The following is a 22316-nucleotide window of genomic DNA, read 5'->3' as shown; positions in this document are numbered from 1 at the left end:
TGGAGAAAGTTTAATAATTCTATATTAAATTCTAATTATTCATCTATTTCTAAAATCTATTTATTCCAAAATTTTATAGTTCTTAAGACATGTATGTATATATTGACGCGGAAGGTTTTATTGTGTATTAGTAATATTATTATGTTATGAGTAATGTTAATTAGTGTCCTAATTTTTTTTAAAGACAAAAATGTCTTGTTGTCTTTTATTTCTATAATTATTTTTTAAAAGATAAAACAAACATTTTAGAATTTTTAAAGTCTTTATCAAAAAGTAAGCAAAAATATTTCTTTAACGTTTAGTCCGGTGTTTAAATGAAAATTTGAAATGTGAAAGTTTAAAACTTTTGAAAGGTGCAATTTTTAAGTTTTGCATTAAGAAAAATGTTTTTTTTTTTTTAAATTTGTAGCATTTTCTAAAATCTTATCTGGTAGAAATATTACACCTTTTTCATATAAAACCTTTTTTTTTTTTGTCAGTTCTTCAAATTAATTTTTCTTTATTATTCTAGATATGCGTAAATGATAAATAAGATGACATGATTATTGATGTCATGTCATAATTAACTATGAAATAATAAATATTGAATTAATAAATATAAATATTTATAGTTAACTGTAACGTTAAATAAATTTTAACATCAATAATCATATAATCAATTTTATCATTTAATGCACTTTGAAGGAATAGTAGAAATCAATATAAAGAAAAAGAATTTTTTTTTTCATAAAAAAGTGCAATCTTTCAATATTTGAAAAATGTTATGAATTTTAAAGAGATTTTTTTTTACACCTTTTTATACATTTAAGATCTTCACCTTTTAAGCTTTCATCGAAAAACTGTCTTCAATTATAAAAAGTTATTTTTCTCTTTTTTTAGTAGAAATTTTAAAAATTTTAAAATATTTATTTTATGTTTCAAAAACAATTATAAAACTAAAAGACAACAAGATATTTTTATCTTGTTATATAAATTTATATTATTTTAATTACTAAAATAATTATTTTATATTTCAACATAATAGTAAAATGAAATTAAAGATTATTAAATTATATTTTATAAATCAGTAAAATTATTTATTTCAAAATTTTAACATAAATATATAAAATTAATAATCATTAATTATACTTTAAATGATCTTAAAAACACTTAGCATTTTAAAAAAGAAACTCATCATACTTTAGTCGTCTGATTTATTAATATAATTAAATAGATCTGTTGCTTGCCCGTGATTAATTAATACACGTACTTCGAAAAGTTAACGTTACACTATTAATACATTGTAAATAAACTCGTTGGGTCCGATAAAAAAGAAAAAGAAGAAATTTAATAGAAATGGTGATTCGGATGCATTTGATTATTATGAGCACACTAACCAGATGAGGATGAAGTTGTAACCTTGCATGTCAGCCACGTGGAAGATCAAACATTCATACCTGTTACTACTTTAGGCACCAATTTCTGCACTTCCACCTCTTCATAACACTCTTTCTCTCTCCCACACTCAAAAATATCACCATGGAATCCCTCAAACTTTCCCTCTTTCTTCTTCCTCTCCTCTTTGCTTTCGTAGCCTTTTCTAATTCAGTGCTGTCTGATGGTAAGTACCTTCTCTCCTAATCTCTCTCGATTTCGTTAGTTTCACGTATCATATCTCACGTCTCACACTTTATTATCACACTTTATTACGATGTTTTCTTTGATTAGATAAAGAGGAGAGTGTGTTTAAGGGAATCAACAGCTACAGACAGAGTAAGAAGCTGGCACCCCTGGTGGAGGTTTCTAAGGCGGAATGTTTGGCCGGAAAAGTTGCAGAAGAAATAGAGAAAACGCCATGCGAGAATGTGAATCAATTCTACCCTTCAACTGTTTCTGGTGGAGGCAACATTCCCAACCTGAGGAAACACATTGAAAAATGTGACATTAACATCACCACCACCACCGATGGGGTGATTCTCCCAGTTTGTGTCCCCAAATTGGAACCCACCATTGTGCTCTCTAATTACACTCATTCAGATCGCTGTGCACAGTTTCTGAACAATTCAAAATACTCAGGTGCAGGCCTTGGTTCTGAGGATGATTGGATGGTCCTTGTTCTCACCACCAACACTGCCACCGGCACTTTCTCTGCTTCTTCTGCTACTTCTTCAACTTCTCTTCTTCATGTCTACATCCTTTTTCTCTTTGCTTTGCTGCTTCTGCACACCAACTTCTTCCATTGAGCACTCTGGTCTTTCTTTTTAAGCTTCATTTTGCTGCTTCTGTTGTGTAATGTATTGTGGAATGTGAAATGTGAAATGTGAAATGAACGTAATTAATTATGAGTTAATCACCGTACAAAGAATCCAAATTCTGCATGCATATCCCATCGATCTTAATTGTGTTTTGTGCTTTTTTCTATATGCTGTCGTGTTCTCTTGCGCTTTTTTATGGTTTTGGGGTTTCGGTTGAACGCAGTATCGTGCTTTTTAAGCATAGATCAAGTTAATTAAAATCGAGATTAAGATTATGCTTCTAATTATAAAAGATTCATATAATCTTTAAGTGTTAAAATTATAACACGGATTACAGGAAATAGATTTCACCTCTTATAATCAACCCTTCTATCTTTCTTTTTCAATACTTAATCAAACTAAATTTATACAAAAAAAATAAAAATGATAGAACTTCTAATCCTTTAATGCTAATAAAATATAGAAATATATGGTGTGAGAGATTAATTGATAATAACTTTGAACCTTCTTTATATATATTTTTTTTGAAATACATATTTTACATTTGATGAATATGTGAGTAAGATTGTTAAGTATCTTTTTCTCCCAATTTTCTACATTTGAAATCCTTATTTCGCTAACCCATAACAGAAAAAAGACAGAACACGAAAAATAAAAGTTAGTTCTTCGACTTTTTTAACTTTCTCTCTTTCTTCTTATTCTCCTCTTTATTTTTCTATCATCATCATCATCATTAACCTTTCAAAATCAGCACAATATAAATAAATATGACAAAAGCGTGAACAACTTTATCTGTAACACTAAATCTTTACATCATAAACCCCATATGTCTTCTATCTATACTTAACAGAAGATACACACAAACAAAGACAATCTTACAGAAACAACTTATTACTGAAAAACTATTAATACAAGCAGATTTTGAATACTATAAAAACAAAATAACAGCTATTTTTCAAAAAAAAAAAACAAAAATGGTTTCTCTCCCTATCAGAAGCAGCTACTCTTCTAAGTTTACTCATATGACAAGTAATCAACTTATCTTTTTTCATAAATTGAAAATATAGTTACATGTCTAGTAGAGATTAACATGAACTATAAAGAGTCCAAAACCACACAATAACTTTCCTGAGTCTATTTTTTTCTGAGCTTTTTGGTACTGTACTGTGTTTTCAAAATACATTAATATTGATATTTAAAAAAAAAATTAGTATATTTTCTAAAATATCAAAATTAGTGTTTATAAGTGTATTTTGAAAACACAGTAGAAGAATAACACAGAAAAATTCTAACACAGAAGCATGACAGGGTCAAATGAGTGCACCTACCTGTTGTGCAAGGGGTCTGGAGAAGAGGGAACTACTCTATTAACTGCAGCATAAGACCCTTCATTTCTTTCATTTGCAAACCCTTTTCTCCATACTTCATAATTCTTCATCACATGCTCCATTTCTTCTTTTACAAACCGAGCACCCAATACTTGATAATTCAAAACTGAAATACTTAGTAGCAGCAGCAAGAGACACCCCACTTGAGACCTTGAAATTGACATCACTACTTCACTGCAATTCCCAATGATCATCACTAAAATTCTTCTGGCTTCTATGTTCAAGAAAGGAAATTAAACCAGAAAGATGTTCAAGAATAGGTGTGTGGCAAGTGGAGAAAGGAAAAGGATTCTCCTCAATATAAGTGAGAAGGGGAATGAAGATTATGAACAATGACTTGTGAGTCTTTTAGTATGCTGAGTTTGAAATGAGGATAGTTGTTTCCCCACCAACATGTGTAAACATATCATTATTCATAGTAAAGAAAGGGACAAGGGAAATGTAGGGAACAAATTTCCAAGCTCGTGTTTCAGTTAATTTAATTAGTAATAATATTATGAGTTCCAACATAGATGAAGTCAGAGCTAATAATGTTTGACCATGCTTTCATGTGTGGTACTTCATAGTCAGTGTCCATGTCACTAAACCGGACCCGACATGTAATATAAGGACGTTTCAGAAACCAGAAATTCGAGAGTTTGTGCATTGATGGTGAAATATGTACACTGTTGTCTATTGGATACCAACCAACCATTCCTTTATCAACTATTCAACATTTATGGCCATGGAATATTGTTCTTTAAGTTCATTACTAAACTCTATAACTATTTCATTTCAAATTTTGGGATTCGTCATTTTCAACCTTAGCACTCGTTCTTGTGTGAGATGTTTGTTATTTTTTTTTTAATTTGATCAAGAGACTTTGTAAGTTGTGAACACAAATTTCTTTCCAATTAATTTTATCACTTCAAAACATGTGTTTTGGTCGGTTCTGTTCTCTACTTTAGTTGGCACTGCCTCAAAATTAAATTAGGTCATACTAGTGAAAGTTTAGCGTAAACACTAAGCATGTTCAAAGACTTCTACGGGGTTGTGTTGACTTTATAGTACCAATTCTTATTGGAAAATTGGAACGGTGGAGATAGTGCTATTAGGGTCAAATTCTGGAGGAAAAATTATGGTGTGTTGATTTGATAGACTAAGGACAGATATGATTATTGCCTCTGAAAATTATTGAAGGAAACAAATAGTCATCGCGTGGTTCGCATTGATGCAGAGCATTGCCATTGTCTATTTTCTGCCTAATAATATCTTATTCCTGACTTTAGACTATTTTCAGTGCGAAATCATGTTCAAGCAGTGCCAAAATTGAATTTATTCTGCTTTCGTTTAAAATATTCTACACTTGCGTGTTGGTGGATTTTGCTTAATCCCTGTAGTTTGACTTTCTTCAGGGCAATATCATGTCCAAGCTGTGGTAAAGTTGAAAATGTGTCAAGCACTCAAGCATAGTTACATAGTTGAAAATTTGATCATTTTCGTTTCAAACTTTTTACACTGATATGTCGGTAGATTTAGTAAAATGTACAAATTTGACCTGATTCAAGAAACCTACGTTTACCTGTACTAGACAAGGGGAAAAAATACATTACGCTCGGGTCTTCAGATAGGTTCAGAAATCCCGAGGTAAAAATCCTACGAGATCATATGAAAACCAATTTTAGTTGTCAGTTTTCGGAGTCCACTATGTATATGTTTGATATCGAGATAGTGTTGACAAAATGGGCAGATATTTGAGTCTTTTAAATGTCTTGTCAGGGTTCAATTCTTGGCCATACGAATGAATACTTTGTTAGAAAAAACAAACCCTATTTCAATAATATTAATCTCTAAAGATGCCTGAGATATAAATATAATGTGTATACTTTTTGTACGTGTGTATGTTTGGTTCGCAGCTCGAGGTAAAAAGGACATGAATTTTTAAAACAATCCAAAGTTCTGTAGTAAAAGCATTTTCATTTCATAAAACTATGAATTGTCATTTTGGTTGAGGGACACCCACAATTCTGATCTAAGCTAGACTCGGGCTTATCCAACGGTGGAGGTCATTACGTTCAGCAAGGGACGGTCGCAAAGGGCTGATCATAGGACTGAGTAACAAATTTTTTATGCTCTGTAGTGATGAAAACTTTGTAGTCACCCATTTGCAAATCAAGGTTTTGAATGAGACTTAAATGGTTGTTGCGGTTCGTTTTTCATTGAAGCACCCTGAATATATACTTTCAGAAAAGAATAACTTTGATCTTTCATAAATTTTGGAGGTACCCCATACATTCAATTCATCTATAACAATTAACCGCATAGTCCGAACTTCGATTAGTAAAAACTCATTCAAAGCTCAAACGTAACATGAAATCACTCAAGTACGTGTAATAAAGTGTCAAAGACAAGAGATTTAGTTATGATAATCACAAGTTATTGCCTCTATATTGCTACAAATGAATGAATACAGGACTACTTAATCTTTCGATTGTGTTTCAGCTACATCCTAAAATGCCAAAAAGCTATACCTTCGTTCTATATATTTCAGTCATGGTGTCCAGTTTCCTCTTACACTGATACTGTGAAGAGGTAAATTTTTAGAACAACCGCTAGAGCCAGCTGCAACAGAAAAATGCCAGCAACAATCAAGAACCACCTTTCACCTGCTGATTTGATGTGTGCCCGGAGGTTAAGTGCCACAAATGTCGCTGACATAAACCCGGCGACACCTGCAACCACCCATCTAAATATATCCAGTGGCACAATGGACATACACTGCATAAAACGAAGGGTTTGACTTTTGATAAGACAATACAAAGCAATGTCATCTTTCATGTTTCCTTAAAATTAAAGGTAGAAAAATGAAGAACAACTTACCAGTGCCGGAATAAAGACAAACAGAGAATACCCATATAGACAGAATAGTTGCACAAGGCCCGCAGGTGCAGAGAAGTACTTGAGGATTACATACAGGCAAAGAGGAACTATTGTAACGTAGCCATAAAACAAGCCAGCAGACCAAGTCACCAGATTTATGTCATAATCCCACTCCTTGCTCTTCAGCTTGTGTGCTAGATATGTCACAAAGGTGCCAATAGATGCTGCTACAAATATTAAGGTAGTGCAAATCCAGAATGGACCATACCTGCATATATTTATGTGGGCTAAACATTACATGCACAAAACTCACTCCTTTTACAAAACTCACTCCTTTTACGACAAAGTTAAAAAAAGTGTTGTTCTCCAATAATAATAAATGGTGAACATCATCTCGTCCAGACATCAGTATTTAAGTAATAAGAGATTAGGCCACAGAAGATACTTCAATAAATTTTCAAATAAAAATGAAACACTATAAACAAATCATTAAAAACGTGAGTTTAGCTTGGAATATATTAGCACATTAAAACTGGCCACAACAGCACTCTCCATAAAAACTATACTTAACAATGTGCATATAATAATTTCGTCAGCAATCAATGACATGAGAAAAAGACAGTCCACTCACAAATCAGGGTTGGTAGCAGTTTTTTCATTAAAAGATCCTCTAAATGGAAATAGCGAGTCTATAATTCTCTCAAGAACATCTGAAGTGTCAACATCAAAGTATGGTTTGTAAGCGGCAACTGTAAAAGTCCGAAACCAACCACCCTGCTGGGGTTCATCAGAACCAGGTATAGGTTTTGAAAATGAATCTGCATAAGAATGGACGAAACAACTCAACACAAACATGTCAAACAGATATCCAAGAAAAATAATTAAAAATAACAGCTTCAACCGTAAAATTGCCCGAAATACAAGAGAAGGCAATAACATGAGTAATATGCATCAATCACCCTCTAGTGTAAAAGAAATAAGTACAAAATCGGACCAAACACAACAGGAAAAAAAATACTATTGTTTTACGGTCTACCTTTGACTCTAAGTCAATACTAACAGTATCTTTATAGCAATTATACAAAGTAGGTTAATAGGTGTCAGCATTACATCACATCTATCCACGTTGCATGCACAGTTTCCACCAAAGTTCATAGTTTTCAATATCAAATAGCACCCGTTTACAAGACAAGCCCCCAAATACCATAGTGAATCTTCAAACTTCATATTGCATATTTTATCATATAAATTTACATAAGAGTGTCAAAGTGAATCAACCAAATTCTATTTTTGGCGAGCTGGAAATTTTGTAATTCGACAAAAAAGAGTATATATATATAACTTTATTAACATAATTAATATAATAGGCCTTAGAAGTAACAAATAAAGAAAATAACCTCTACGTTACAACCTTAAAAAAACTTTTAAATTGAAATTTCATAACCTTGATAATATATTAAATTAACAAAATAACACGATATATTATTATGATTATGATTATTAATAGTTAAGAGAAAAGGGGACCACTTAGGCTAATAAAAATAGAATAATTATATATTATAATAACTTTTCTTGAAAGGCTGTATTATAATCATTGTAAAAGTTATAGTCTCACCCTATGAACATTTATATTAATTATATTTTATACACTTAGGCTCACTAATAATTCAAAAAATACACAGGCTCCTTCCAAAAAAATCTTGGCAAATCAGAAAGAGACATGATAACAAAATGAATGGAAAAAGAAATTTAGTTTGCAAATAGAGAAGAGTGAAAAAAAAAATCAGAGAAGCAACCTGGGATGAAAAGAAAAAAAGTTTAGTTCACAACACATATTTTTTAAACAAAGGTGCAATCAGCAGTGGCCCTGGGTAGCAATGGTGGTGAAGGATGAAGGTCTGTGTAATAAAGCAGATGAAGAAGGGTGAGCATACAGCTGGAGAAACGGTTAGTCAAGGCCACGTGGCAAGTGGGGCAGAGGAGTGGAAAGGAAGCAGGGGCACAAGATCCAAAATACCGAACAAAAGACTAACAGAATATGTGTGGGGGAAATACTAATATATAGTTACGAATAATAATGTGGGGGGGTATGGATGGATTATAGAAAATTCTCTCTCTTCTGTTTTTCTCTTCTGTCCATGAACATTCGGGCATTCTGTTTGTTGCTGTTGCGTTATTTCTGAATTGATACTTCTGGTGTATGTGAATACCAATACGAAACCATTGCTGCTGGATTATACTATTTTTGCTGCTATTGATTTTTTATCTTTCAATTGGTGCTTTCATTGAGAGATGGCGGAGAATACTCGTCTGAAAGAACTCACAGTGGAGGTTTCTCGCCTCAAGGACCTCTCTCTTGATGTGAAAACCCTTAATGATGCGGTAGCTGCTACCAATCGGGACATTAAACGATTGCTGGAGACAATGACCAATCAGCGAAGTGATGATAATACTCGATTCGAAACGGTGGAAACTACATTGGACTCAGTACTCCAGTCCATTGCAAATCTGCAATCAGGGTCGGAAAATCCTTCGTCGCGTCATTCCTTTCAGGTTCGCAATGTTAAATTGGATTTTCCTAGATTTGATGGTTCTGATGTCCTTCAATGGATTTTTCGAGCAGAGCAATTCTTTAATTACTATAATACGTCAGATGAGCAACGTTTAACAATAGCTGCGGTGCATATGGAAAAAGACGTTGTGCCATGGTTCCAAATGATGTCTACATCCAACTCTTTTCCTACCTGGGTTGCGTTTACTCGAGCCTTAGAACGGGAATTTGGACCTTCTCCTTATGAATGCCCGAGATCTAATTTGTTTAAGCTTACTCAGGAAACTTCAGTTCAGGACTATTATGTCAAATTCACATCTCTAGCTAACAGGGTGCAAGGGGTTACAACTGAAGCTCTTCTGGATTGTTTCGTTGGTGGATTAAAAGCAGAAATTCGTAGGGATGTGTTGGCTCAAGAACCTACCACCTTAATGCGATGTGTTTCCCTTGCCAAATTATTCGAGGAGAAATATTCCGCTGTTCCTAAACCCAAACAGTACCAGTACAACTATTACCCTAAAACACAAGCCATAAACACGACTCAAATGCCTTCCCAGTCCCTTAAGTCCTCATCTCTACCTCCATTACTTCCTAGCCCTCCCACTACGTCATCCACCAATACTTCACGCAATGTTAAGAAAATGTCTCCAGCTGAAATGCAACTTCGAAGAGAGAAAGGATTATGTTTCACCTGTGATGATAAATTCACTCCTTCACATCGATGCCCTAACAAACAGTATTTGTTATTAGAAATGGATGATGATGAAGATTCCATTGACCCTCCCCAAGATAATGAAAGTGAGAAGGGCTTGAACAGTCAAGGTGACCCACATTTATCCTTTAATGCTTTGAAAGGATCTGCAGGTTTGGGTACCATGAGGTTCCAAGGGTCCATCCAGGGCATGCCGATTCAAATTTTGATCGATAGTGGCAGTTCCGACAATTTTTTACAGCCTCGGTTAGCCCACTACCTTAAATTACCCATTGAACCTATTCAGAAATTTAAGGTTGTGGTTGGCAATGGTAGTGCTTTAATGGTGGAAGGTGCTATCAGGGATCTAGAAGTCAGAATCCAAGGCCATTCAATTGTTTTGCCTGTGTTTTTATTACCTATTTCAGAAGCAGATTTAGTATTGGGGGCAGCTTGGCTTTCCACTCTTGGAGCACATATTTCTGACTATAGCACATTAACATTGAAGTTCTTGTTAGGCAACAAATTTATCACACTACAGGGCGACTCTAACAAGCTTCCTAGTCCAGTTCAATTCCATCACATGAGAAGATTACAGCACACTCATGCTATTGCAGAATTATACTCCTTACAATTTAACACTGTTCCCTGTTATCAAGATTATTGGCTGGACTTGCCTACAAATATTGAACCAGAGATTGCTCTTTTGCTTCAGACATATCAACAGGTGTTTTCTGTACCATCTGGGTTACCACCCACCAGATCTCACAATCACTCCATTCCTCTGCTACATGGCGCAGATCCTATTAAGGTCAAGCCCTACCGCTATCCTTTTAGTCAGAAACAACAGATAGAAAAAATGGTTCAAGATATGTTGCACGAGGGCATTATTGTGCCTAGTTCAAGTCCTTTTTCCTCTCCCATCATCTTGGTAAAAAAGAAAGATGGAACCTGGCGTTTTTGTACTGATTATAGAGCTCTGAATGCCATAACAGTAAAGGACAGTTTTCCTATTCCAACAGTTGATGAACTTATTGATGAATTACATGGAGCATTATATTTTTCCAAATTGGATTTACGGTCCGGCTATCATCAAATCCTGGTGAACGAAGAGGATAGACACAAAACAGCCTTTAGAACGCACCAAGGGCATTATGAATGGCTTGTTATGCCATTTGGGCTCACTAACGCCCCAGCCACCTTCCAAAGCTTAATGAATACGGTGTTCCAAAGTATGTTACGAAAATCTGTTTTAGTTTTTTTTGATGACATTCTGGTTTATAGCTCATCATGGAAGGCTCATCTGCAACACCTTGAAGCTGTTCTCAAGTTGCTTAAGCACCATCAATTGTATGCTAAGCTTAGCAAATGCTCCTTTGGTCAGCAGCAGATTGAATATCTTGGTCACACAGTGTCTGGCGCAGGGATTCAAATGGATGCTAATAAGGTTCAAGCTGTCATATATTGGCCCACTCCCACTAATTTGAAGCAATTGAGGGGTTTTTTGGGATTGACCGGTTATTATAGACGATTTATAAAAGGCTATGCTACATTAGCAAGTCCTTTGACTGATTTGCTTAAAAAGGACAATTTTGCTTGGGACGACAAAGCCACAATTGCTTTCAACCAGTTAAAAAATGCTATCACAACTGCTCCTGTGTTGTCCCTACCAGATTTTTCTCAACCTTTTACGTTGGAGACAGATGCATCAGGATTTGGTGTGGGTGCAGTGTTGGGACAAAACCAACATCCTATTGCGTTTTTTTCAAAGAAAATGACTCCACGCATGCAGAAACAATCTGCTTACGCCAGGGAATTTTATGCTATTACAGAGGCCATAGCTAAATTCCGACATTATTTGTTGGGCCATAGATTTATAATTAAAACAGACCAAAAAAGTTTGAGAAGTTTGACAGATCAAACCCTCCAGACCCCGGAACAACAACAATGGCTCCATAAGTTGCTAGGGTACGATTTCACAATTGAATACAAACCGGGGAACGAAAATTTAGCAGCTGATTCCCTATCTCGATCATTTTATATGGCTTGGTCTCAACCAATTCCTCACTTACTTTCTGCTATTCAAGAGGCTCAACGGCAGGATCCTGAATTGTGTGCTGCACTCTTGTCCTGTAAAGACAATCAACCTGTCAAGCCTCATTACAGTGTCCAAGGTGAATTGTTATTCTGGAAACAGAGACTAGTATTGCCTGCAAAGCATGCCTTACTCCAGCAAATTCTTCAAGAGTTTCATAACACTCTTATAGGCGGTCATGCTGGTTACACCAGAACCTTAGCTCGAATGGCAGCACAGTTTTTCTGGCCAGGCATGCATGGTGATGTTAGAAAATTTGTGCAACAATGCTTAATATGTCAGCAGGCTAAAGCAACCACCACCTTACCCGCTGGTCTATTGCAGCCTCTCCCTATTCCAAGCCAAATCGGGGAGGATTTAGCTATGGATTTCATTACAGGTTTACCGTCCTCCCAAGGATACACAGTGATTTATGTAGTTGTGGATAGGCTGTCAAAATATGCACATTTTACCCCTCTGAAAGCAGATTATTCCAGTATACAAGTGGCAGAAGCATTTATGAAAATGGTGGTCAAATTACATGGAATTCCAAAATCCATAGTTTCCGATCGAGACAAAGTTTTCATTAGTCAATTTTGGCGACATCTCTGGAAGATTAGTGGTACTACATTGAATATGTCCACAGCTTACCATCCTCAAAGTGATGGGCAATCCGAGGTACTCAATAAATGTGTTGAGATGTATTTGCGATGTTTTACGTTTGATGCTCCCAAAGATTGGTCAAAATTACTGTCATGGGCAGAATATTGGTACAACACCGCTTATCACACAAGTGCTGGAATGACACCTTTCAAGATAGTGTATGGGAGAGATCCACCATCTATTGTTAAATATACTGCTGATATGACAGATCCCATTTCTGTTAGGGACCAACTATTGACTCGGGATGCAATCCTAGAGAAATTGAAGAGGAATTTGCATAGAGCTCAACAAATACAGAGGAAGTACGCTGATCAAAAGCGGCGTAAATTGGAATTCCGGATAGGTGATGCTGTTTTGGTGAAGCTGCAACCATACAGACAACACTCTTTGGCTATAAGAAAAAATCAGAAGTTGGGCTTAAGGTACTTTGGGCCATTTAAGATTACTGAAAGAATTGGCAAGGTTGCTTATAAACTTGAATTGCCATCTACTACTCGCATCCATCCCGTATTTCATATATCCCAATTGAAACTTTGTCACGGAGATCATACTGCATCCTACGTGCCTTTACCAATATCTGACAAAGAGGTCTCACCTATTATTCCACCCTGCGCGATTTTAAAGTCTAGAGTTATTATGAGGGGGCAGCAGCACGTTCCACAACTCTTGGTTCAGTGGGAAGGTCTTCCAAAAGAGGAGGCTACATGGGAAGATCAATCTGTGTTCGTGGAGGTTTTTCCGACTTTCAACCTTGAGGGCAAGGTTGACTTTAATGGAGGAGGAATTGTAATAAAGCAGATGAAGAAGGGTGAGCATACAGCTGGAGAAACGGTTAGTCAAGGCCACGTGGCAAGTGGGGCAGAGGAGTGGAAAGGAAGCAGGGGCACAAGATCCAAAATACCGAACAAAAGACTAACAGAATATGTGTGGGGGAAATACTAATATATAGTTACGAATAATAATGTGGGGGGGTATGGATGGATTATAGAAAATTCTCTCTCTTCTGTTTTTCTCTTCTGTCCATGAACATTCGGGCATTCTGTTTGTTGCTGTTGCGTTATTTCTGAATTGATACTTCTGGTGTATGTGAATACCAATACGAAACCATTGCTGCTGGATTATACTATTTTTGCTGCTATTGATTTTTTATCTTTCAGTCTGGCAGTAGCAAATACTGAAGGAGAAGTAGCCAGCAAACAAGAGCAGATTCCAAATGGGAATGAATGAGAAAAATGATTCAAACAAAGTGATTCTAGGATTTTCAAAACTGGTTATTTGGCCAACTTCTGACTTCGGGATCAACCATCCCACGTGGAAGATTGTAACCCCCCTCCCAAACGATTCAGGCGACAATTCAGCACAGAGAAGGCTGCTTGGCACCAAGGACTATGCGATTTCACAATCTGAATTACGATTTTAACAACTATTCCAAGGGGAACTACATCTAATTATGATTTTTAAAATTCTGACTAGGAAAGGGAAATCTCACCCCACCTCCCTCAGACAACGCAGTTTCAAAGGCAAATACGGATTTTTAAGATATGTCATTGTAGTGCCGCTATAGTGCTGTAACAGGCTGCTACTTTGGCAACAACATCAGCCATGACAGCCACCGTTCAAAAGGGTACTGTAATGCAAACTTCGTAGCCGCCCATAGCTGCTACACTACTGATAACTATAGTTCCCTCTTCCACCCACACCTTCTAACAATCCCATCAGACAAATCAACCAATAATTTAATATTATAAACGGCAACACACACATAAGATAAACATGAAAGCATAAGAATAGACAAGTTGATGAAATTCAAAGCTAGATCAGGGAATATTATTAAAGCAAGAATTGAAAACTTTTCAAGTATCATCATCACCACCGTCTGTAAACCCAAGTTCCGATGATGTCATCTCATCTCTTTATTATGCTGTCAACTTAATAATTCAAGCGAAGTCCTAACTACGGCGACTACTAATCACACAACTTCCATCATCATCGATCATAAAATAATCAATAACTTGGAAAGGAAAGCTTTTAATTAACCTATTTTTTTATAACATATTAAAAAAAAAACGAAGAGATTGTAGTTATAACACACCATCGGCATCACGAGGAGGTCCAGAAGCAGCGGTAATCTTGCCCTGCGTTCCAGAAGGAGGAAATGTCTGAAGATTTGAATCTAAAATTGAAAGAAATTACAAATCTGTGATCAGATCCGGCATTATAGAATGATAAAAATAGAGAGGAAAGAGTTGAACCTGCGAAATTGACAGTGACCTGCCGTGAATCTGGAACAGCCTGAAAGAAATGAAAGAGAGAAAGTGAGAAATTGAAGAGTTAAAAACGGAACAAAAGATTTGGATAGAGAAAACTAACAGGAACAGATCCCTGAACTTGCTGCGCGTCAATGGAAGTATATTTTCCTGACATCATCTTGACTTGATCTTCTTCTTTTCCCTTCTTCTTCTTCTTCTCCTCCTCTCAGATCTCTCTTCTCTTCTCCTCTCTGTCAGTTAAAACTTTGGACTCTTCATTTTGTATTTAATATTAAAAAATATTTAACAAATGTAATTTTCAAAATTAATTATAAAGCTAATATTCCTTAGTTTTTAAAACCATTTACTAAATAAAAAAAATTAGTTTTTTCATTATATTTTTCTTTGGTTAAATTATTTTTTATCTCTCTATTTGTCATCAAATTTTAATTTGTTCCTCAAGTTTTTCATTGTCTCAAGTTGTTCATTGTCTCAAGTTGATTCTCATTTTCTTAAAATTGACTCAATTTGGTCCTGACCGTTAATATTTGATTTTTTTAATTTTTTTATTTTAATTTTTTATTTTTTACACGTGTCACCCCGTAATTATATTACCCTATATTTATTTTTAGTTTCAATTTAATCCTATTTTTATTTTTTAATAATGAAACAATATTATCTTATCTATATTAACACTCAATTTAACTTTTTTATACAATATTCTTAATAAAATTGAGATTTTGTACGTTAGTATATCTTTATAAAAATTTAGAATGAATTTATGTATAAATTAACGATACCAAATTACATTTGTCCACGCATAAAAATATTTACTCTCATGTATGTTTGAAAGTAGTGAAAGTATATTTTTGATTATTTTACTTTTAAATCATGCTCTGCCCATTGTTTTATTACTGTGAGAATGAGGTCAGGAAGGTAAATTCCGCATGTGATCGAGCTTATTAATGCAGATTGAAATATTTGAATAAAATTTTACAAAAAGGAAAAAATAAATAATTTTTTATCATAATTTAAAATTAATTTATACGAAAATAAATAAATTAAAATAATACAAGGGAGTTTATACCCATATAGAAGTTAGTTTTAGTTTCAAAATAAGTATGTAAATAATTTTAATCAAGATATATCTCGGGTTTCAAATATAAGTTTTGTAAGTGTAGAACTAAAAAAGATTCTAAAACATTAATTGAAATCCATTTTAATATTTCTAAAAAAGAAAATTATACGTATTATTGCATGAAATTTAAGAAAAAAATGTTACTTTAACGGGGTACTAAGTTAAAAAAAAGAAAAACTTTATATTTAAAATACTTATAATTTTAATTCTTTTAATTGAACTCTTATTTCAAGGCTTTTTATATAAATTTCGAATTTGTATTCAAGTTTTTAAGTTCTTGAGATTGTAATAAAATGGTCGATATTAATGAAATGACAAAATGTTTTTGAAAACGTATATCATCAATTAATTTAATTTTTGAAATTATAAAGCAAGGTGAAAATAGATTTCTAAAATAAATAAAATGATGAAATAATCTTTAAAAGCATGAATTATCAATTCATCTGATCTTCAAAATTTGTAATAATAAAGCATATTTGTCCCAAATTACAAATATTTAATTTTTTAAAACCTTTCTAATTCACCAGTCAAATATAAACATTCATTTAGGAGAAAAAAATGAAATGAAATAATTATAATTAAGGCTCAACTTGTTTTATTATTTCAACTTTAAAGACTGAATTGACCAATGATTTGTAATTTAAGAACATACTTTCCATTTTTTTTTATTCCTATGATCAACTGGATTGTGCATTACAATTCAAATACTTAAGAGTATTGATGATGTGTGATTTTAGAGAACAATTTTTCTTTTCTTTTTAACTTTTTATTTTATTGATCTCAAGGATCATTTTGAGGAATCGTTGCAATTTCAAAGATTAAATTCATGGTTTATTCAAAAACTAAAACAACTTGTAACTTATCCGAGACTTTGGGTTTAGATCAACTTTACAAAATCTAATACAATGTATGTTATAATTTAGTTAAATAGTTAAAAACAAAATCTAACATATTTTTCATACTCACCTTGTGTAGACATGGAAAATAACACTCAATCAAATGGATACAACATGGAAAAAAGAAAGCATCAGAATTTCTAATAATAAAAATGTTAAAACCAAATTGAGAGAGCTTATGAGTGAGTTAGGAGAGTGTATGTAAGAGAACCTTTTCCTAGCTATACATTCAAAAACAATAATTAAATATATAAAAATAAAGTCTAAGACATTTTCAAATTCATCTTGAAAGTAAATATTTAATTTACATTTTTTAAATTTTTTCTCACTTATTATGTCTTTAAAAAATTGTAAACAAGGTCGATTTTAATCTCATTTAGTTAATATAAATCACATGTGTTATTCGGTCCTTATCTGTGTAGACATGAAAAATACACTAAGGGTGTGTTCACTTGAAGGAGAGTGATTGAGAGAGAGTGAGTGGAAGGGTTTGAATTGATTTAAGAGTGAAATTTATGTTGTTTTTTTTAAGGGATTTAGAAGTGATGGTGAGTGAATTTGGAAGTAAAGTTTGTGAAAGTTTGAGAAAGATTTGATTGATGTGATAGATTAAAAAATATGTTTTAGTAAAAGTAATAATTAAATTACCATTTAGCCCTCAGAATGCATGGCACGTGATACAGATATGAAGGGTAAAAATGTAAAAGCTACAGCAATTCCCCTCATATCCGCGCATAATAGGCGAGACACCAAAATTCGTCTATCTTTCGTTTCTTCGCTCTCACTTCTGCATGCATTTCTCCAAACGAACACGACAGGCTGCCTATTATCTTCGCTCACAAATCTACTCACCTTCAAACGAACACAGGCTAAATGAGATTGATACAAGTAACATGAAAAAAGAAAGCACCAGAATTCTCACAATCAAAATGTAAAAAACAAATTAAGAGAACGTATGAGTGTATCTACAAAGGAGAAGATTTTCCTAGTTATACATTCAAAAACAACAATTAAATATTTAAAAGTAAAATCCAACATATTTTCAGACTCATCTTGAAAGTGGATATATTTAATTTACACCAATCATTATAATATTCAGTATATTTTAATTACAAAAAAAAAAATCCTACTGTTAGATTATATTTTTTGAATTTTTCCCCCACTTATTGTGACTTAAAAAAATTGTAAACTAGTTTGATTTTAATCTCATTTAATTAGTATAAATCACATGTGTTATTCAGTTTCTAACCGTGTAGACATGGAAAGAATACTCAATGAAATTGATGCAAGTATCATGTAAAAGGAAAGTATCAGAATTCCAACCATAAAAATGTTAAAAGCAAATTAATAGAGCTTATGAGTGAGTTGGGAGAGTATATATATATATATATATATATATATATATATATATATATATATATATATATATATATATATATATATATATATATAGGTGAAGATTTTCCTTGTTATACATTCAAACACAACAATTAAATAATTAAAAATAAAATCTGACATATTTTCGTACTCATCTTGAAACTAGATATTTAATTTACACCAATCATTTTATTATTCAGTATTTTTTAATTAAAATAATTCTTTAAATCCAACTTTTAGATTGAATTTTTTTTTTTGTCACGGTTGTTATTCGGCTCCTATCCTAGCAGACATGAAAGAACACTTCAACACTCCGTGAAATTAAAAAAAGAAAACATCAGAATTCCATGAATAAAAAATATTAGAAGCAAATTTGGAGAGTGTATGAATGAGTTAGAAAAGTGTATCTACATAGTAGGAGATTTTCCTATGTATACATTCAAAATCAACAATTAAATATTTAAAAATAAAATCTAACATTTTTAGACTCATCTTGAAGGTGAATAATTTTATTTACATCAATCATAATATTATTCAATATATTTTAATTAAAAAAATTCTTTAAATCTCACTGTTATATTAATTTTTTTGAATTTTTTCCCACTTATTGTGTCTTCAAAAATTGTAAGATGCTTCGATTTTAATCTCATTTAATTAGTATAAATCACATGTGTTATTTGATTCTATCCGAGTAGACATGAAAATAACACTTAATAAAATAGATGCAAGTGAAAAAGAAATGATCAAAATTCCAACAATAAAAATGTAAAAACAAATTAAGAAAGATTATGAGTGAGTTGAGAGAATGTATCTAGAGAAGATTTTCTTAACTATACGTTCAAAAACAACGATTGGAACGTATGCATAAAACCTAACTTAAGCATCACAAAATTGATAGTGGAAGCTGATACGAGATTCCAATCCCTATTATGTGATGTATTTTAAACACATCTATGATGTGAATTTCTTAACACACCTCCTAACGATAAGTGAACATCTCAACATAAAAAACTAAATAATTATAGATAGACATGTACCAATCTGATAGCATTTCTATCATATATTGCTTCTTAATCATATCTTTGAAACTACGATATTGTAAAATAGAATATCCAACAACACCAATAAATGATCTTTGAAACTACAATATTTCTTTGAAATTACAATACGAATAATTGATTACTAGTCTTAGTAATCCATTGACAGAAAAACGTATGGTTACAAGATATTCCTACTACCCTTTGCCTCTAACAACTTAACAACTCCAATATGCTAAATCTGACAGATTGTTCCACCATAAAAATCTCAATACTGCTTACTCTAGTTTTAATATACTAATCTTCATCTGAACTACTATCTTCAGAAGTCTTTCCAAACTCATCTGATACGTTTTTATCCTGCAGATATGCAAAGTTATGAGTGGAAGGTAACTGTGCAGCATAAAAGTAACTTGTTACAACTTCAAAGGATACTTACAGGCATTTTGTCCCAATCCTTTAGTCTTGAACTTGTCAGCATATAATTATCTCGTAATGGAGCCCAAGCAGGCTGTTGGTCTTCTACCATGCCTGTGCCTTCATTGATCTGCATATAAAAAATATACAGAGTTTGATAATTAAGCAAAAGAATGAAGCTATCTCATCAAGATGGGTTTGCTACAGTTTATCTGGAAAAAAGAGAAATTTTAGAAGGTTTGCTACAATACACAAGGTGGTGTAAATATAAACATCATATTCTTCTATAATAAACTAGAAGGCACTGGTTTAAAAATATCAAACATAGTTCAACCAGTTTGACAATTGGACCAGACAGACCAGATAAAATATAAAAGTTAAAAATGGAAGACTAAATAATATGTTTAACATTAATGGTTAAATCTTCATCCGAAATAGTATGACTAAAATTTTTCCACATTAAGGATTTTCCTGCTAAACTTGAATAAAATGAGAGGATAAATTGGTAAAACTGAGATCAATCCAGTCTGACCATTTTTAAATCACTAATCAAATTATCGAATTGTTAGCTAAATTGACCTAACCAAATATTGACACCAAAAAAAGAATGAGCAGTTAAAAATCACCTTTGTAGTGGTGCCAGTTGAAGGCAATGATGGTTTCCCTAACTCTGAAAAGAAGGCTTGTTTGGCCCGTTTTCGTATCTCTGCCAGCATACACATTCGATAATTATAATTATACGCACATTATCAAGATTGAACATGTTAAGAGATCCAAGAAAATAGAACATGTAGGAATGAACAGAGAATCAAGAACAATGTACTGTAGTTCTATAACAAGAATAAAAAGGAAATACAGTATCAAACACTGACCTTTTGCATCCTTATTCCTTGAGGGGTTCAACCCTTTTTGAGCAGTTTGTGCCTTATTGACCTGCAAAAGGTGTGAACAAAATCTCTGGCTTAGTTATGATAGATATACAAACCATCAGAGACAGATACAAAATCTATGAAGAAGCCAAAGTTTGGTTAAACGTTAAGTGAAAACTTACAGCATTGAATAACTTGACCACTGAAAGTAATCCAGTTTGATGCATGGTCACAACAAAAGTCCACATCAATAACAAGAAAATGCAAGTGGTCAAAAAAATTAAAACAGCTATAGACTTTTATTTAAGAAATTCAACACATTTACCTCCTTTTGTAGCAAGACTTATTAGAAACTTTTCATGTGAGTCCAAGTATGTAGCAGGTTTGGCATGTCCCTTTTCTGCTAACTGTAAAAAGCAATAAGATTACGATCTAAGACAGGGAAACTTTTGGGAGATAAAAACTGAGCATACAAAAAAACTGTTACGGTCTTTGGAAAACAATAAAATCTGTCAAAATAAAATTGAAGATTACCGTCTGCTTTTCCTTTTTGGCCTCTCCCTTGATATTGCGTTCTGCTTGCTCTTCTCCAAGTTTCTCTATAACAAGTTTCTTGTGGGCTGACAATATTGGACCCTACAGATTATCCAAGTCTTAAAAAAACTAGTTTCCATATGTTCTGTAAAATCATAATCTTCTGTATTCAAATAACTTACCAACATATCATCAGGAACACTCTTCTTCATAATATTCCTAAATGCCATCTTGAATGCTCTGCATCCTTCAGTGAATTTGGTAATTCCTGGCTGAATTTCATTATCATCTTCTCCCTCATCATCAGAACTGAGAGTATTCGTATCAGTAGCATTCTTGTTCGATTTTTTTAGTGGTCCTGCAGCTCCTTCATCTTCAGACTGATTATTCTCACTTTCTATGTCATCCTCCTCAATTTTTTTATTGGTGACAGATGCCAAAACTCTAGTCTCCGAGGGAGCAGTGACAGTGGCCTCATCTTCTTCATCATCAGAGTTATACTCCCGTGCTCGCTTGCGGAAAAGTTTCTTCATTTTTTTGTCTATTTTAACTTTCTTCTGTCCATGTGGTGATGGCATCCCTTTTGCTTTCTTACTTGACTTCTTACGGCCTTGCGTTTTAACAAATTTCCTCTTAGCTCTTCCAGATTCTACCATTGCCATTTCTTCAGCCATTGACTGTTTTATAACCAACTCCAACCTGCATATGCCATGAGTAAATACCAGAGACCAAAAAAAAATGTAGCATTCCGCATCCACCCAAAAATAAAGGATGCAGCACACGTAGCACGCAAGAATGAATGTGACACCAGTCTTAAATAGAAGAAAAACAAAGTAAGCATCAATAGCAACCCTACATAATTCCCAAATCACAGTCTGAATTCAAATTTCAAGTTATCACCTCACAAGCAGAACAACCAAAGAAACCCTAACCCACAAACTCATTTGTCCTTAAACTTAAAAAAAGGATAAAACAAAAAATCAATCGGAATGATAAACCTTTGATTGAATGTAGAAGGGTTTGCACTTAATCATGAAAAGACGATAACTTGAGAATACATTGAAGTTTAATTTCTACAATGAAGAATAAATTAGCGAATAGAACACAGAGAGATGGGGCGTACCCAAATCGACGATGTTTGCGAGGGAAGAATTTGCAGTGGCCGCCGGAGTGGGAACGTTAGGGTGATGGATCCATATTTAAACCTATTTATTTTCTTTTCTATATAATAAGTTTTAATTTCAAAAGTGTTGCCTTATTATTTATCTATTTATTTTATATTATTTATTTTGGCTAAAATCTTAATTTTCCCTCTCTAATATATGCTTCTATGTTTATC

The 22316-nt window shown here is 33.3% G+C and overlaps 3 protein-coding genes across 3 annotated transcripts; 1 reads left to right on the top strand and 2 right to left on the bottom strand.

Moving 5' to 3' along the window:
• Positions 1–1442: 1442 nt before the first annotated feature.
• LOC114187527 (putative GPI-anchored protein At5g19250) lies at positions 1443–2329 on the top strand. Its single transcript, XM_028075795.2, has 2 exons — positions 1443–1600; positions 1708–2329. The coding sequence occupies exons 1-2, from the start codon at positions 1519–1521 to the stop codon at positions 2220–2222; spliced, it is 597 nt and encodes a 198-aa protein (XP_027931596.2). The 5' UTR covers positions 1443–1518; the 3' UTR covers positions 2223–2329.
• Positions 2330–5967: 3638 nt separating this feature from the next.
• On the bottom strand, positions 5968–14982 carry LOC114189210 (uncharacterized). The gene is made up of 6 exons (XM_028077923.2): positions 14831–14982; positions 14713–14752; positions 14553–14633; positions 7113–7299; positions 6482–6749; positions 5968–6379 (listed from the first exon to the last, which is right to left on the bottom strand). The coding sequence occupies exons 1-6, from the start codon at positions 14885–14887 to the stop codon at positions 6173–6175; spliced, it is 840 nt and encodes a 279-aa protein (XP_027933724.2). The 5' UTR covers positions 14888–14982; the 3' UTR covers positions 5968–6172.
• Positions 14983–19216: 4234 nt separating this feature from the next.
• Positions 19217–22214, bottom strand: LOC114187008 (Rrp15p protein). The gene is made up of 9 exons (XM_028075108.2): positions 22101–22214; positions 21160–21676; positions 20978–21079; positions 20769–20850; positions 20626–20645; positions 20447–20507; positions 20201–20280; positions 19597–19704; positions 19217–19517 (listed from the first exon to the last, which is right to left on the bottom strand). Exons 2-9 carry the CDS (start codon positions 21649–21651, stop codon positions 19455–19457), a joined length of 1008 nt encoding a protein of 335 aa, XP_027930909.2. The 5' UTR covers positions 21652–21676; positions 22101–22214; the 3' UTR covers positions 19217–19454.
• Between the last annotated feature and the right edge of the window lie 102 nt (positions 22215–22316).

This window comes from Vigna unguiculata, chromosome 6 (genome assembly GCF_037176805.1).
Source record: "Vigna unguiculata cultivar grain cowpea cultivar isolate G323 ecotype 2 chromosome 6, ASM3717680v1, whole genome shotgun sequence".
Lineage (NCBI taxonomy): Eukaryota > Viridiplantae > Streptophyta > Magnoliopsida > Fabales > Fabaceae > Vigna > Vigna unguiculata.
Note: the sequence above shows the minus strand (reverse complement) of the source record. Positions and strands in the feature narration are given on the sequence as shown.